At 34.8% G+C, this 14,406-nt stretch overlaps 1 protein-coding gene across 1 annotated transcript in view; it reads left to right on the top strand.

The window, feature by feature from the left end:
• The window catches only part of LOC106458309 (papilin-like), a 77,993-nt gene that overhangs the window by 26,590 nt on the left and 36,997 nt on the right, over positions 1-14,406 (top strand). The window contains exons 6-12 of the mRNA XM_022384492.1: positions 1,037-1,148; positions 1,923-2,003; positions 2,742-2,914; positions 6,215-6,347; positions 9,347-9,473; positions 12,157-12,367; positions 13,682-13,852. Of these exons, the coding sequence (XP_022240200.1) occupies positions 1,037-1,148; positions 1,923-2,003; positions 2,742-2,914; positions 6,215-6,347; positions 9,347-9,473; positions 12,157-12,367; positions 13,682-13,852 (1,008 nt within the window). The remainder of the gene's footprint in view (positions 1-1,036; positions 1,149-1,922; positions 2,004-2,741; positions 2,915-6,214; positions 6,348-9,346; positions 9,474-12,156; positions 12,368-13,681; positions 13,853-14,406) is intronic.

Here is a 14,406-nt window from a genome sequence, read left to right on the forward strand (position 1 = left end):
GTCTCGCTGACCAGTGTTCCCAACGGAACTGGAGGAACTAAGACTAAGGTAGCGTTACACAGTACAACATTAAAATGTGTAACACATACAGTACTCGTATACCAAAATGTTGTGACAAGTTAATAATGTTACGACATATGGCGTCTGTAAACTAAAGATATGGCTTTGTGGTTAGAGAGCTCGACTCTGATGGTCGCGGGTTCGAATTTCTCTCTCCGAACATTTTTGCCCTATCAGCCGTGGGGGCGTTATAATGTGTCGGTCGATCCCATTATTCGTTGGTAAAACAGTAGCCCAAGAGTTTACGGTAGGTTGTGTTGACTAGCTACCTTCCGTCTGGTCTATTACTACTAAATTATGGCCCGGCATGGCCAGGTGGTTAGGGCGCTCGACTCGCAATCTGAGGGTCGCGGGTTCGAATCCCCGTCACACCAAACATACTCGCCCTTTCAGCCGTGGGGGCGTTATAATGTGAGGGTCAATCCCACTATTCGTTGGTAGAAGAGTAGCCCAAGAGTTGGCGGTGGGTGGTGATGACTAGCTGCCTTCCCTCTAGTCTTACACTGCTAAATTAGGGACGGCTAGCGCAGATAGCCCTCGTGTAGCTTTGAGCGAAATTCATAACAAACAATACTAAATTAAGGTCGGCTAAAGCAGATAGCCCTCTTGTGGCTTTGCGTGAAATTCAAACCAAACTGTAAACTGAAACTTTGTAGAAATTTCAATTCATATAATTAGCTGAGAATAAATGCTTAATTAATGTAGGATTGTGATTCCCCCCATATTATTTTAAGATTAACCAGTTAAGTCTCAGTTTTTACATTATATTGTACTATCTCTACTCAAGGTTACATACCATTAAAATAAGAAAATTATTGTCATTGCTATTTCTCTTCAGTCCGTTTCTCAAACAGTGGGTCGCTACCCCCAAGATCGCGACGAACAAAGTCTGGGGTCGTCTGGCAAATCCGGCTGAGAAACACTGCTCCACACTGATGGAGCGTTCTTTATATGAAGCCTTTATGACTTTTTGCAGGTCGGGTGTGACATAACCGAGGGTTGGAAGGAGCAGTGTGGAATATGTTATTGGAATGGCAATGGTTGTGGCTTGGTCGAAGGACTTTTCAACAAAGTTTACCTGCGAAAAGGTTAGGCCCTTTGTGTCTTTGCTTTGAAATGTTGAAAGAAATATTATTGTTTTGATCTCAAGTTCTTCAATACTTTTGTATAGTAATACTGGAAAAAGACTGAAATAGTTTGATACTCCAATTTGATGGAAACGGGAACCTTCCGAACCATATGAAAATGTGTCTTTTACACCATTTAACATGTCTTTATTTTGACCTTGAAACACTTCTCTCTCACCTGTTGTTTTTCAACAATAAACAACACATACGTACTTTTGGATACATTATTTATGTTTGATGAGCTTAGTAAAATATATCTGTAACTAACCGTTTTTATTTTGATATGAAGCCTTTATCACTTTAAAATTTGACATTTTTAACATATTTTATGATCATTTTTATTATAGTTCAGCGTCATTGGTAATAAGTCGAAATATATCAAATTCTAAGCATGCGTTAAATCATCTTTGACATCGTGTTTGTTTGTTATTAACTACAAAACTGCACAACGGCTTACCTTTGATATGCCTAATGCAGGGATCGAATCCCCAATTCTAGCGCTATAACCCTAAATCTTTTCGCTAAGCCACGGGAGTGGGGGTAGGAAGGTTTAAAATTTGTAGGTTCCGTTATTATGAAAGATTGTAGAAACGATAACATTACATTGTTAAATTGAAAAATTCAATAATTATACAATAATAATATCTAAGTGTATTCCATTTTGGACGACTGGTAAGCTTGGTTTGTTTTTTTGCTACCATTATGATTTGAGTAAACTATGTATATTTCTTGCAGGCTACAACACAGTTGTTCAGATCCCTAAAGGTGCTCTAAATATTAAAATATCTGAAACAGGATCTTCGCCGAACTACTTGGGTGAGCCTTATAACATGATTTTATATACTTGTATATGATTCGTTTAATTTTACCGTAGAAAATTAAAGAAATATATTAAGCCTTTTTTTTTAGAAATTTTGTAAGAAAGCAAAAAAAAGTATCATACTGACTGGTATGTCTAAACTGAACATGAAACTTAAAAGAAGTGCTTTAAAACAAATTTATGTGAATTTAATGTTTAATTATATGCACAGTTCCTCTTATGATTGCCATAAGTGTCTATAATTACATACGTTCATAATGAGGGTTAATAATTCATTCTAAATGTAATTGGTTGAAAAAACAATTATCCTTGTCGAAAAGAGTTTACATACATTTGAACTTTTTCTAATGGACAGCGTTGCTTTGGACAAGGGTCAAAGTTTCAGTTACTCTGAGAGTGTTCAACTATATGGCTTACCTGTATATGTTTATTGAACTTATCTTTATCACTTTGTCGTATTTATACTTATTAAGGTGAGAAACTTAAATTTAAATTCTTAAAATATACATTTTTCTCTAGCTTGGATAACTTTTTGTTATGATCGTAGTGCTTCCTTACTTTTATCATAAAGATTTTGCAATAATTTGTATCTTTGAAAATCGCATACCCAATTTTTGTATCTCTGCCCAATACTCACATACCATGAATATAATTACGGGCCAAGATTTCCTTAGCATCATTATTTACTTGATATAAATAATATTCATTTTCTTTTTGACATATTCTCTCCATAGCCTTACGAAATTTAACTGGACATTATTATTTGAATGGCGATTGGCGAATAAATACTCCCGGAAACTACCCTATAGGAGGAACAATTTTTCGTTACACGAGGAGGTCAGATGGCCTCTCAAGTGTTGAGAGAATGGAAGCTTCAGGTCCAACGACAGAATCTCTTGTCATTGTGGTAATTTGTATATTATTATTTATACATGATAGGCCTTTTACATTTCTTTAGCCAACAGTTTTACTGACATTTAACTAAGAAGAAATAGACCTTCTTTGCAATTCTTTAGCCAACAGTTTTACTGACATTTAACTAAGAAGAAATAGACCTCTTTGCAGTTCTTTAGCCAACAGTTTTACTGACATTTAACAAGAAGAAATAGAGTTCTTTGCAGTTCTTTAGCCAACAGTTTTACTGACACTTAACTAAGAAGAAATAGACCTTTTTGCAGTTCTTTAGCCAAAAGTTTACTGACATTTAACATAGAACAACAAATACCCCTTTACAGTTCCTTACACAATATTTATTACAGACATCTAGTAGAGAAATAAGAACTAAAGAACCATTTAACTTGTGGCAAGTATCATGGATCTTTTTATCCTTTACTGTTATTCATTGGTTTAATATAATTGCTGCTTCTGGTAATCTTGGTAATTATTTTGTATATCTGTATAATGTTGTGTCATATACAATATCAAACAAGGCCACAGCTTGAACGCTGAGAACCTTTTGTATCAATAAAAACGATATTTTCAAGGTACATGTCAGCTATCTAAGAAAACCTTTATTGTAAAATAGATTATTAAACAGAAATGTATAAGATTTACAAAAACATCATCATCAACAATTTGACACAGTTGGTTTTAGGACTGCAACTGCCTGAAAAAGGCCTCAGTATAGAAGCCGAAACGTCGTCGTCTTTTCAATCAACAGGCAGTTGCAGTTCTTTAAATTCTAAAACATACTATGTCTACTCTGCCTAAATTTCCATTTAAACAACAATATTTTGACAAGTTTTAATCTCTATTTTTGTAAAAAAACTAACTCGTTGCATAAAACGCACAAAATATATCACATAGAATGTTCTACAAAATTTATTTCCTTGAAAATCTGACAAGTCAGAGTAAATATGTATATGTATTAGGTCGTCAAGAAATTAATGTCGCATTTTGGAACACTTTCATTAACCACCCTCCAAGATACGTACATCACGTATAGTAGTTAAACGAACCGCCTAAATGTCACGTTGGTGTAGTCTATATAATGTGTAAAGTTTAGTATACTCTAATCCCATATAGTGATGGCACACGATGACACACACATTTGGCATGTAATGCTGTTTGAATACAAGAAGGGAAATAACGCCTCTATAGCCACAAATAATATCAAAGAAGTTTATGGAATTGTTTTGAACGTTCGTAAGTGTCAACGATGGTTCAGCAAATTTTGTTCAAGTGACTTTAGCCTTAAAAACTGTGATGGCAGGGGCCGACATGTTGGAATTGATATTGATGCTCTGAAGATGCTTTTGGAGTCTAACCCAGGGCAACACACTCATGAAATGGCCCTGAAATTGCATCTCTCTCATTAAACAATACGTAAACATCTAAGTAATATGGGAAAACTCCATAAAGAAGGTGTTTGGGTGTCTCATGAACTCTCTGATGATCATCGCTTCCAACGTGTGAATGTTGCTTCGTCTCTTCTGGCGCGTAATGCTCATGAACCATTTTTGGACAAAATTGTCACAATGATAGAAAAATGGACTCTCTATGCAAATATTAAATGCCAAAAACAATGGCTCAGTCCTAGACAAAAACCATTTCGACCCCAAAACCTGGACTCCATTTGTAGAAAGTGATGCTTTGCATTTGGTGGGACATCAAAGGAGTAATTCAATTCGAACTCCTCAATCCACAGCGAAGTGTCAATGCAGAGATCTATAGTCAGCAACTGGAACATTTAAATCAAGTCTTTCATCAGAAAAACCCTTCACTTGTCAATCGGAAAGGTGTTCTTCTTCTCCACGATAATGCACGCCCACACGTGGTACGTTTGACGCAACACAAGATTATGGAGTTGGGTTGGGAAGTTCTCCTCCATCCACCATATTCTCTAGATATAGCATCATCGGATTACTACCTTTTTCGTTCGCTGCAACACCAACTTAATGGGAAAACGTATGCAAGTGTGGAAGGTGTTAAAGAGGACATCGACATGTTTTTATGCTTCAAAGCTAAGTGATTTCTTTAATCAGGACATTAATAACCTGACTGTAAGGTGGAAAAGCATCATCGATAAGAACGGAGACTATTTCATTTACTAAATGTTTCGTTTTGATATTTAAATTGTTCGGTTTTGTTCATCTAAATAAAAGCGACATTAATTTCTTGATGAACTAATAATTGAAAATGATTAAATGAAAGGTTCATAACAATTAAATATTCAAAGAAAATTTGCATGAATAAAACCGTGTGAGCGGTACATCTATCAAAGTGATGTCAAATTTAATAAACACAGTGATATGTGTGTGATAAAATCTGAAGTTTGTCACTTGTTCAGTGATGTTGTTATAGAAGTGTACACGTCACCGTGTTTAGAGAATAGTTTTAACCAATCATTATACTTTCATAGTTACATAAAAATTGGTAATTGCTTATTCCACTTGTGGTAATTCAAAACTAGCCACTAGACGGCGCTTTTAAACAGTAAAAGGTCGGTCATCTTCGCAAATGTACTGCTGTTATAAACAACTGTAATATGATGCTACATCTGTTAACATTTATTTTCTTCATTGTTGTTACGTGCTTTTTGTTCTCAAAGGCGTATTTGTAATTGAGGATTTCTGGGCTTCGAAGCAACTATTATATATAACTATTTTGCTTTTCTGTCATCCGTTTGTGATATTCGGGCAAAGCTATGCCTTGCGCCGGTCGTACCTAATTTTGAAGTGATTATTTAGAGCAAAAATTCCCAACCAGGGGTATTGGCAACCCCTTTGGGTGCGAAATGAGAGTCCAGGGAGCGCGCGGAAGATACCAAAACAAGGTCCGTTTTCCCCCAAATGTCGCCAAGAGGAAATGTCTAATGCACACTTTTTAGGCGAGGGGGGCGAGGGCTTACTTAGGGGGGATGCGAGGGCCACAAAAGGTTGGGAACCACTGATCTAGAGGGAAGGCAACAGCACTCTTCGCCAACCACCCTAATCAAACAGTGGGATTTGATCGTCGCTCTTATAACGCACTCACAGTTCTGCTAAGCGCGATTTTGTAGCAATAGGACGCGAACCATGGACCCTTGGACTCATATTTTATTACGTTAATCACTAGGCTACGGCCGAACCTGTATATAATTAAAGATTGTAGCTATATATCTTTTTCTTATAATTAATTTCAAAAATTGCCGTAAAGAAAAAAAACTAATACTTTTCTGATGAACGAATTCATGAAATTGAAATCTCATTTGTGATTTATTTCCCAGCTTCTCTTTCAAGATAACAATAGAGGAATAAATTATAAATATTTCTTACCAACTACAATCAACTCAAGTGGATCAACCGAATTCATATGGAAAACTGGAGACTTCGGAGAATGTTCTAAAACGTGTGGTAATGGTAAGTTTCTGTTTTGTCTTAGTAAAATAACTTGTAGTGTCATCTTGTTTCGTGTATTTTACATGAATTTTTTTTTATTCCAATACGTTGAAAACTATTGAAAACCAACTTTTTACTGTTTACTGCATTAATTGTTAGTTATCTCACTTACTGTATTCATATTGAATACACTGATGTAATATTTCACGACACCTACATATGGGGGGAAAGCGTAGTTACTTGTGTTACAGGTGTAGCTAACCTGCAACGCAAAACGACTGCAAATAAAGTTTTATGTCATAGGGATTAAAAAACTTCTTTACTGGTTTATCTTTGCGAAGACATTTACGGAAATAAAATAAATCTTTAAGGAAAAATAACAACAAGAGTTGATACATCATATCCTTTATCCCATCGTTTTGGAAGAACAAAATGTCACCAACCAATTGTTGCTTAGTTCAACAAAATTATCACCTATCAATTGTTGTTTAGTTCAACAAAAGTATCACCAATCAATTGTTGTTTAGTTCAACAAAAGTATCACCAATCAACTGTTGTTTAGTTCAACAAAGTGTCACCAACCAATTGTTGTTTAGTTTAACAAAAGTGTCACCAATCAATTGTTGTTTAGTTCAACATAAGTGTTACCAACCAATTGTTGCTTAGTTCAACAAAATTATCACCTATCAATTGTTGTTTAGTTCAACAAAAGTATCACCAATCAATTGATGTTATTTCAACAAAAGTGTCCCCAATCAACTGTTGTTTAGTTCAACAAAATTATCACCTATCAATTGTTGTTTAGTTCAACAAAAGTGTCCCCAATCAACTGTTGTTTAGTTCAACAAACGTGTCACCAATAAACTGCTGTTTAGTTCAACAAAATTATCACCAATCAACTGTTGTTTAGTTCAATATAAGTGTCACCAATCACCTGTTGTTTAGTTCAACAAAAGTATCACAAATCAACTGTTGTTTAGTTGGAAAGTGTCATCAATCAACTGTTGTTCAGTTCAACAAAAGTGTCACCAATCAACTGTTGTTTAGTTCAACAAAAGTATCACCAATCAATTGTTGTTATTTCAACAAAAGTGTCCCCAATCAACTGTTGTTTAGTTCAACAAAAGTATCACCAATCAATTGTTGTTCAGTTCAACAAAAGTGTCACCAATCAACTGTTGTTTAGTTCAACAAAAGTATCACCAATCAATTGTTGTTATTTCAACAAAAGTGTCCCCAATCAACTGTTGTTTAGTTCAACAAAAGTGTCACCAATCAACTGTTGTTTAATTCATACACTGAATTACTGACACTGTTTAGACAATTCCAGATTTTTATTAATACAAAATACTTTCTCGGTAATTTAGCGTTTCGCGAAAACTGAAGCACATCAAAAGATGGGGGAATGAGGAGGATACGAGTCGAAAACAAAGCGGTGACAATGTGGTTTGACTTTCTCAAGATGGATTTGATTGTTCACCTGAATATTTGAGTTATTTACTTGCGCCATAGTCTGAATTTTATCTCTTTTAAACTACCTATTATTATGAAGGTATTAGATTTTCACTAATAAGGGCAATATTATCAACAATAATTCCAATATGGTTAAACATTCGTGAGTGTTTTGCGACTATATCAAATGACGTTTTGCTTGGATAAACGGAAACTGTTATTCCAAAGTTTGTGGAGTAAGTTTAAGTTGGGAAATATCTTTAACAATCGTGATGGTTCTGTGGAGAATACGATCTCCATCACTAAGACTGCACATATTTGTCGCAATTAAAAGATCAATTCAATTATTCTTACCGAACAAGGACATAAGGCACGACACTTTCTAAAAGGTTTTATAAGATTCAGTTAGCACCTGCCTCAAAAACGCTAACAGAACTATATTCGTGGACGAGTTTGTGATTTTCCTGCACAGCAATTAACATTTTCATTAACAATAATCGGGCCTTTTTTAACTACTCCTCACGGCTTCGAATTAGAAGAGCAAAATCCAAATTTTCTGAAACCTACTATCGTATAGTGACTAATAAAAAACGTTAAGATCTCCACTAACGTCGTACATGCGTCTCTTAAGATCAAGTTAACCCTTTTTCAGTCCAAGGTTCCCACTGGAAAAAAAAAATTATCTGGCAACAAGTAACGAAAATTATACTAAAATTGTAAGTAGTTGTGAGAGCCTTGATAGGCGTCACAGTTCCTAACATCCCTACAGACCAACAAAGTTTTTCTGTAGCTCATAGTATAAATTCATTTGTTTCTGTTTATGCAAGTTGTTTTCATGCATATATTGTTAAACAGGAAGATTTTTAAATGGTTTCATACATTCTATTTACTGAAGTTGATAATGAGAAATAACTCTAGAGATTTATTCAATTTTCACTTAAGGCTTTTGTTATATTGTTATTGCAACCGACAATTCAAAATATGCTCTCTACTATTATAAATGATTATAAACTATTTCTCTTGAAGGCCTAGGACAGAAGACTACATATTTAACGTTTTATATTGATGATAGTACTTTAATTGTTGTCCTTAGAACGTACTACAATTTGTATATTTTCAGACTAAACAAAAAAATATTATGGTTATAAAGGTCTAATCAGGCAAACTTTGAAAATATTTCAAACAGAATAATGTATTTTTTTTAATTACATGCCCCATCGCCTTGTAACTCTAAAACTCGGGTTTCGATACTCGCGGTGGGCATTGCACAGCATTGTGTAGGTTTTTAGACCTTAAAAACAAATGTTGTTAAATTGTCTGTCACCTATACACTTATGTGAGTGGTCTGGAGTACACATTTAAAGCAACATAATTCATATTTCATGTTTCATTTTTGTCATCAATATTTTTACTGTATTCATAGCAGAGTTTCTTCTATTATACAGTAATTTCATTTATTGAAACTACGAATTTAATTTGTTTTTAATATGAGAAAAATGCATGTAACGAATATGCAAACGACTTATGTCTGTACTCCTTAAAAGAACATTGTTTTCTAATCTATTTAGGAGTACAAGTTCGGTCTGTGAACTGTGTCAGTAAAAAGAGGTCTTACATAGTCTTGGAAGCTTTATGTGACATTTCCTTTAAACCGTTCAGCCACCGTCCATGTCATGTGGAATCATGCCAAGCAAGGTGAGGAACTCAGTGTTTTAGTTACTTAATCAGTGGTGTAGACAAGCCTTTAAAGTTGACCAGGCACCATCGGGGCATGATCACATTGCAGACAGCATTTTTGGTTTGGTCCCTTTGGAGGCAGAATCTACTCGAGTCTGCGGCCAAAGAAATGTGCAATGTTCTGGCATTGCATTGTATGTAATTCCATTAAAGCCAAAGTATTTTATAAATAACTAGCTGAAGTACTCGCCCATTGAATGGATGAAATAAAAACTTGTTTGTAACAAAGGATAGGAAATTGTGCTTCTATTTTTTTTTCTGAACAAAATAAACATTAAAAGTGCAATAAAAATACATAAAGGTACCAATATTGAAAAGAAAGACATATTGGTTTTAAGAATTCTATCAATATGACATTAGAGTGGGGTCTGATCCCCCTAATGACCTTCCTCGTGACATCCTGTATCACTGTGTCAAGCTGTACTGATTTGGTAGTTTTTCCGAAATTAGATGTGTGGCCCAACCCGCCTCATGTTCTTCCTAATGTTATCCTGTATCACTGTGTCAAGTTGTGCTGATTTGGTAGTTTTCCGAAATTACATGGGGGTACAAATCCCCATGATCTTCCTCATGTCATCCTGTGTCCAGTTTGGTGCGGATTGATCAAGAAATGTGAAAACATACAAGGAACAGATACACACACACAAACATATTGACGTATATTTATATAGATCAGCCAGGTAGCCCGTTATATTCAGAGGGAGCATTTAATCTTAGAAAGTAGTGATGCACTTAATTACATACTAATGCAAGATTCCGTCACTTCGTTGACTTTTGTCCCCACTCTTCACACTTTCCACCATCCTTAGTGTAATAAACTAGTTTTTGTGCTTTAGGTCTTTTATTGGTAGAAAATTTATTATAGCTCAAGCAGGTATTGGCCGGGCACGTGCCCGTCCAGGCCCAGCTTTGACTACTTCACTGAGCGGACATCAGAATCAAATGTTCTGCTTTCGTTCAGTTAACAGTCTTGTGTTCGCCACGTTTACTGTATTTTCGTTTGTTACATTGAAGCATTTTAGTTTAAATATGCGTTTACATTCTTAAAAGCATAGAAATATAAAGTTCAACATGATACTTTCAGTCAGTATATATTATCTAAAATATACAGTGCCTTGCAAAAGTATTTATCTCCTGCAAATTTTCCACATTTTGTTGCCGTCTGATTTTGCAATCATAAAGCTTTCAAATGGGACTTTATATTTAGAATCTACATAATCTACTCCAAATTGAGAAAGCTAAAAAAAATGCTGATATTATGTAGGTAAGTTAGATTTTCAAAGAAACCTAGAATATTCTCAATTGCATAAGTATTCAACCCCTTTCCTACGGCAACCCTACAGCAATCAGTTCAGGTGCAAAAGATTAGTTTGAAAGGTCCCAAAATTAGTGTAATGGTCTCTATGTGTAATCAAAGTGGTTTAACTTAATTTCAGAGTAAATGCATCTGTTCAATCCACAGCTAACATAGTGATACGACAAACCAACCATGAAGACGAAGGATCTTTCCAAATTAGTCAGGGATTAAGTGGTAGAGAAGCAAAGATCAGGAGAAGATTACAAGAAAATTTTAAAGTCGCCGATTATCTCTTTGTGTCCATCATTAAGAAGTGGAATGTGCTTCGTACCACCCAGTCACTACCCAGATCAGGCCGCCCTCCCAAACTAAGTAGCCGGTCAAGCAGGAAACTGGTTAGGGATGCCACTATGAAGCCAACAGTGGTAGAGTTCCATATCTTAGATGAGAGTCAGTATTCATACATCAGGAATATTCCGGTCCCTACACAAAGCTGGTGTGTATGGGCGAGTGGCAGGAAAGAAGTCATTACTGAAAAATAAACATCTTAAATCTCATATGGAATTTGCGGTCAAGCATGTAAATGATACTACAAACATGCTGTAGAAGGTTGTGTGGTCAGACGAGACAAAAATTGAGCTTTTTGGTCTAAATTCAAAGCATTACGTCTGGCGTAAGTGCAACACAGCACATCACTCAGTCAACATCATCCCAACAGTCAAGCATGGTGGTGGCAACAGTGACTGGGAAGCTTGTCAGGATTGAAAGGAAGAGATGGATGGTGCAAAGTATAGGCGAATCTTAAAGGAAAACCTGCTTGAGTCAGTCAAGAATCTAAAACCGAGTCGAAAATTCACATTTCAGCAGGACAGTAACCCGAAGCACGGGGCCAAAGCCACACTGCATTGATTTCAAAAGAAGAAAGTGAATGTCCTGGAGTCGCCCATTCGAAGTCCTGACCTGAATCCAATTAAAACTTATGGTGGGACTTGAATATTGCAGTCCATCAACGATCCCCAACAAATGTGTCAGAACTGTAGCAATTTTTGTATTATATCACATAATTACTAGTTAAATGTTTTAATCCACCAAAAAAATGTAATTGTTAATAAATATTAGTCCTCAAAGTCTGCAGGCTTACAACGCAAACAAATTGGGTTTCAATGTCCATGGTGAGAACAGCACAGATAGCCCATTGCGCAGCTTTGTGCTTTCCAACAACCAAATAAAAAATATTAATGTAATCCTATTTCAGTAGACTAAATAGTTTCTTTTTTAATCTTTGAATTACATTTTACAGGAAATACATTTAATAAGATCCACTTCAACTTCTATTGTTTCTAGTTGGCACGTAGGCAAGTGGGAAGCATGCTCTGGGCCTTGTGGCCATGAAGTTCAACCTCGTGTTGTTTACTGTCAGAGAACATTCCAGAACAACACCATCGTTGTTGGTGATAAAATCTGTGAAGAAGATGTAGGACCTAAGCCAAACATGCTCCAAACGTGTCCTTTGGGAAAACCTTGTCCAGAATGGCATTCTGAATCTTGGTCTCCGGTAGGTAACCCAGATAGTGACTCTCAAAAAAACTTTTCGATATTAGTCTTCGCTAATCGTGAAACGTTTAAGCGTTTGATGTCAGTAATAACTAACGAATAACCATTGTGTGGACGGCTTAGTTGTCATTAATTTAATTATTGGAGTAGTTTACCACAAAGCTACAGTCACTGCATTAAAACGTAGACGTATATTGAACAGATTTACATATTGTTGGATATGTTCAATGAGTCACGAACTGTGTGAAAATAATATATATATATGTTAATTCTTAAGCATTTTTACTACTCATAAGATAAGCTGCATGAAATGATTCAGTTACGATAATGTTAAGGTTTTATTTATGGGGAAAGAAACTTCTTAGAAACAAAACAATGAATACTTTTTCGTCATCATATTAAGTATAAAAAATATTGTAAGCTCTGCGAGATAAATCCCTCGGGTCTTCAGTTTAAAAAATAGATTTGGTTGAAGATGACCTAGAGCGATTATAAATGTACAACTGGTATTTTTAGTTCAAACTTAAACAGGAAATGAGTATCCTTTTTTCCATTTTTTCCTTCTTTAAAGAAAAATTCGCATACAAATATTTTTATTACCTTCTATTCTACATTCTTTTTAAATCTACGAATTTAGCTTATATCTCTATAGGACCATCTAGTAGATGATTATGTTATAAGGAATTAACTACAAAAACATAATATTGTATCTTATATCTCTATAGCACAATCTAGTAAATGATTATAGTAGTAAATGTATATATATATATATGAGTTGCACTTTATGTTATCAGGGATTAACTACAAAAACATAATACTGTATCTTATATCTCTATAGCACAATCTAGTAAATTATTATAGTAATAAATGTATATATATATATATATATATGAGTTGCACTTTATGTTATCAGGGATTAACTACAAAAACATAATATTGTAACTAATCTGTGTTCCGACTTAGATATCATAGTTGCATATCAGGAAAATAAGGTAAAAATTACGATATATAAAAGTAATAATGCGCTATATAAATATAACTCAAAACAGATATCCCAACAACGTTTTAATCATAGTGTTAGTTTTCTTTTATATTGTTTTGTGTTGTCTGTCTGAAGTTTCTTTTCGGTTGAAACGAAACTTGAAAGTTAAAATATCATTTATATATTTCAGAGTTTCAGTTGTCTGCGCAAGTTGTTTTGTAACTCTGTTATGTATAGAATATGAAAATACGAGAACAGTCTCAATTTTTAACTATAAATAAGCATATCTAAAATGGTTTGTATACGATTGTTAAAAAAAAAAGTTATGTTCAGTGTGATAAGCTGTGTGGAGAAGGTGTACAGACTAGGCGTGTCACATGCAGAAGAAATAGAACAATTGAACCAGATCTGAGTTGTGACGTGAACCTTAAACCAGCAGTCCGACAGACGTGTAACTTAGGGCCTTGTGAGGGTCTAGAGTGGATTCTATCTGAATGGAGTGGAGTAAGTGTAAATTGATATATTCTATTATTTACCACTTTTAATGAGTTATATACTCCTTGGATTCTCTCTGAATGGAGTGGAGTAAGTGTAAATTGATATATTCTATTATTTACCACTTTTAATGAGTTATATACTCCTCTTCAAGCATACAAACGTATACTATTAGAACTTGTTAATGCTAATGCCACAAAACCTAAAGTATGATTTTTAATCATGATTAGTTCAATGAAGCGATAACAGCCAACAACATTAAAATGTCCTTAGACATAACATATTTATCTCAGATTACCCTAACAACTGTTCTTAGTATTTGATAAATACTTGAAAAGTTTTTTGGTGTACAAAATTTGAAGATGGCTTTTATATACGGAAACCTCTGTCAGCTGAGTTCTTGCACAGATCTTAAAATATAACGTTGATAAATGGAAACATCGGCCCATGTAGATATGTAGATCTTGAAAGTCGAGTTGTTCAAAACTTGAAAATAGCGTTGATAACTGGATCAATTGTTGAGTGAGATGTTGCAAAAGAAATATCTGCTGAAGCTTTTCGCC

This window comes from Limulus polyphemus, unplaced genomic scaffold, assembly GCF_000517525.1.
Source record: "Limulus polyphemus unplaced genomic scaffold, Limulus_polyphemus-2.1.2 Scaffold442, whole genome shotgun sequence".
Classification (NCBI taxonomy): domain Eukaryota; kingdom Metazoa; phylum Arthropoda; class Merostomata; order Xiphosura; family Limulidae; genus Limulus; species Limulus polyphemus.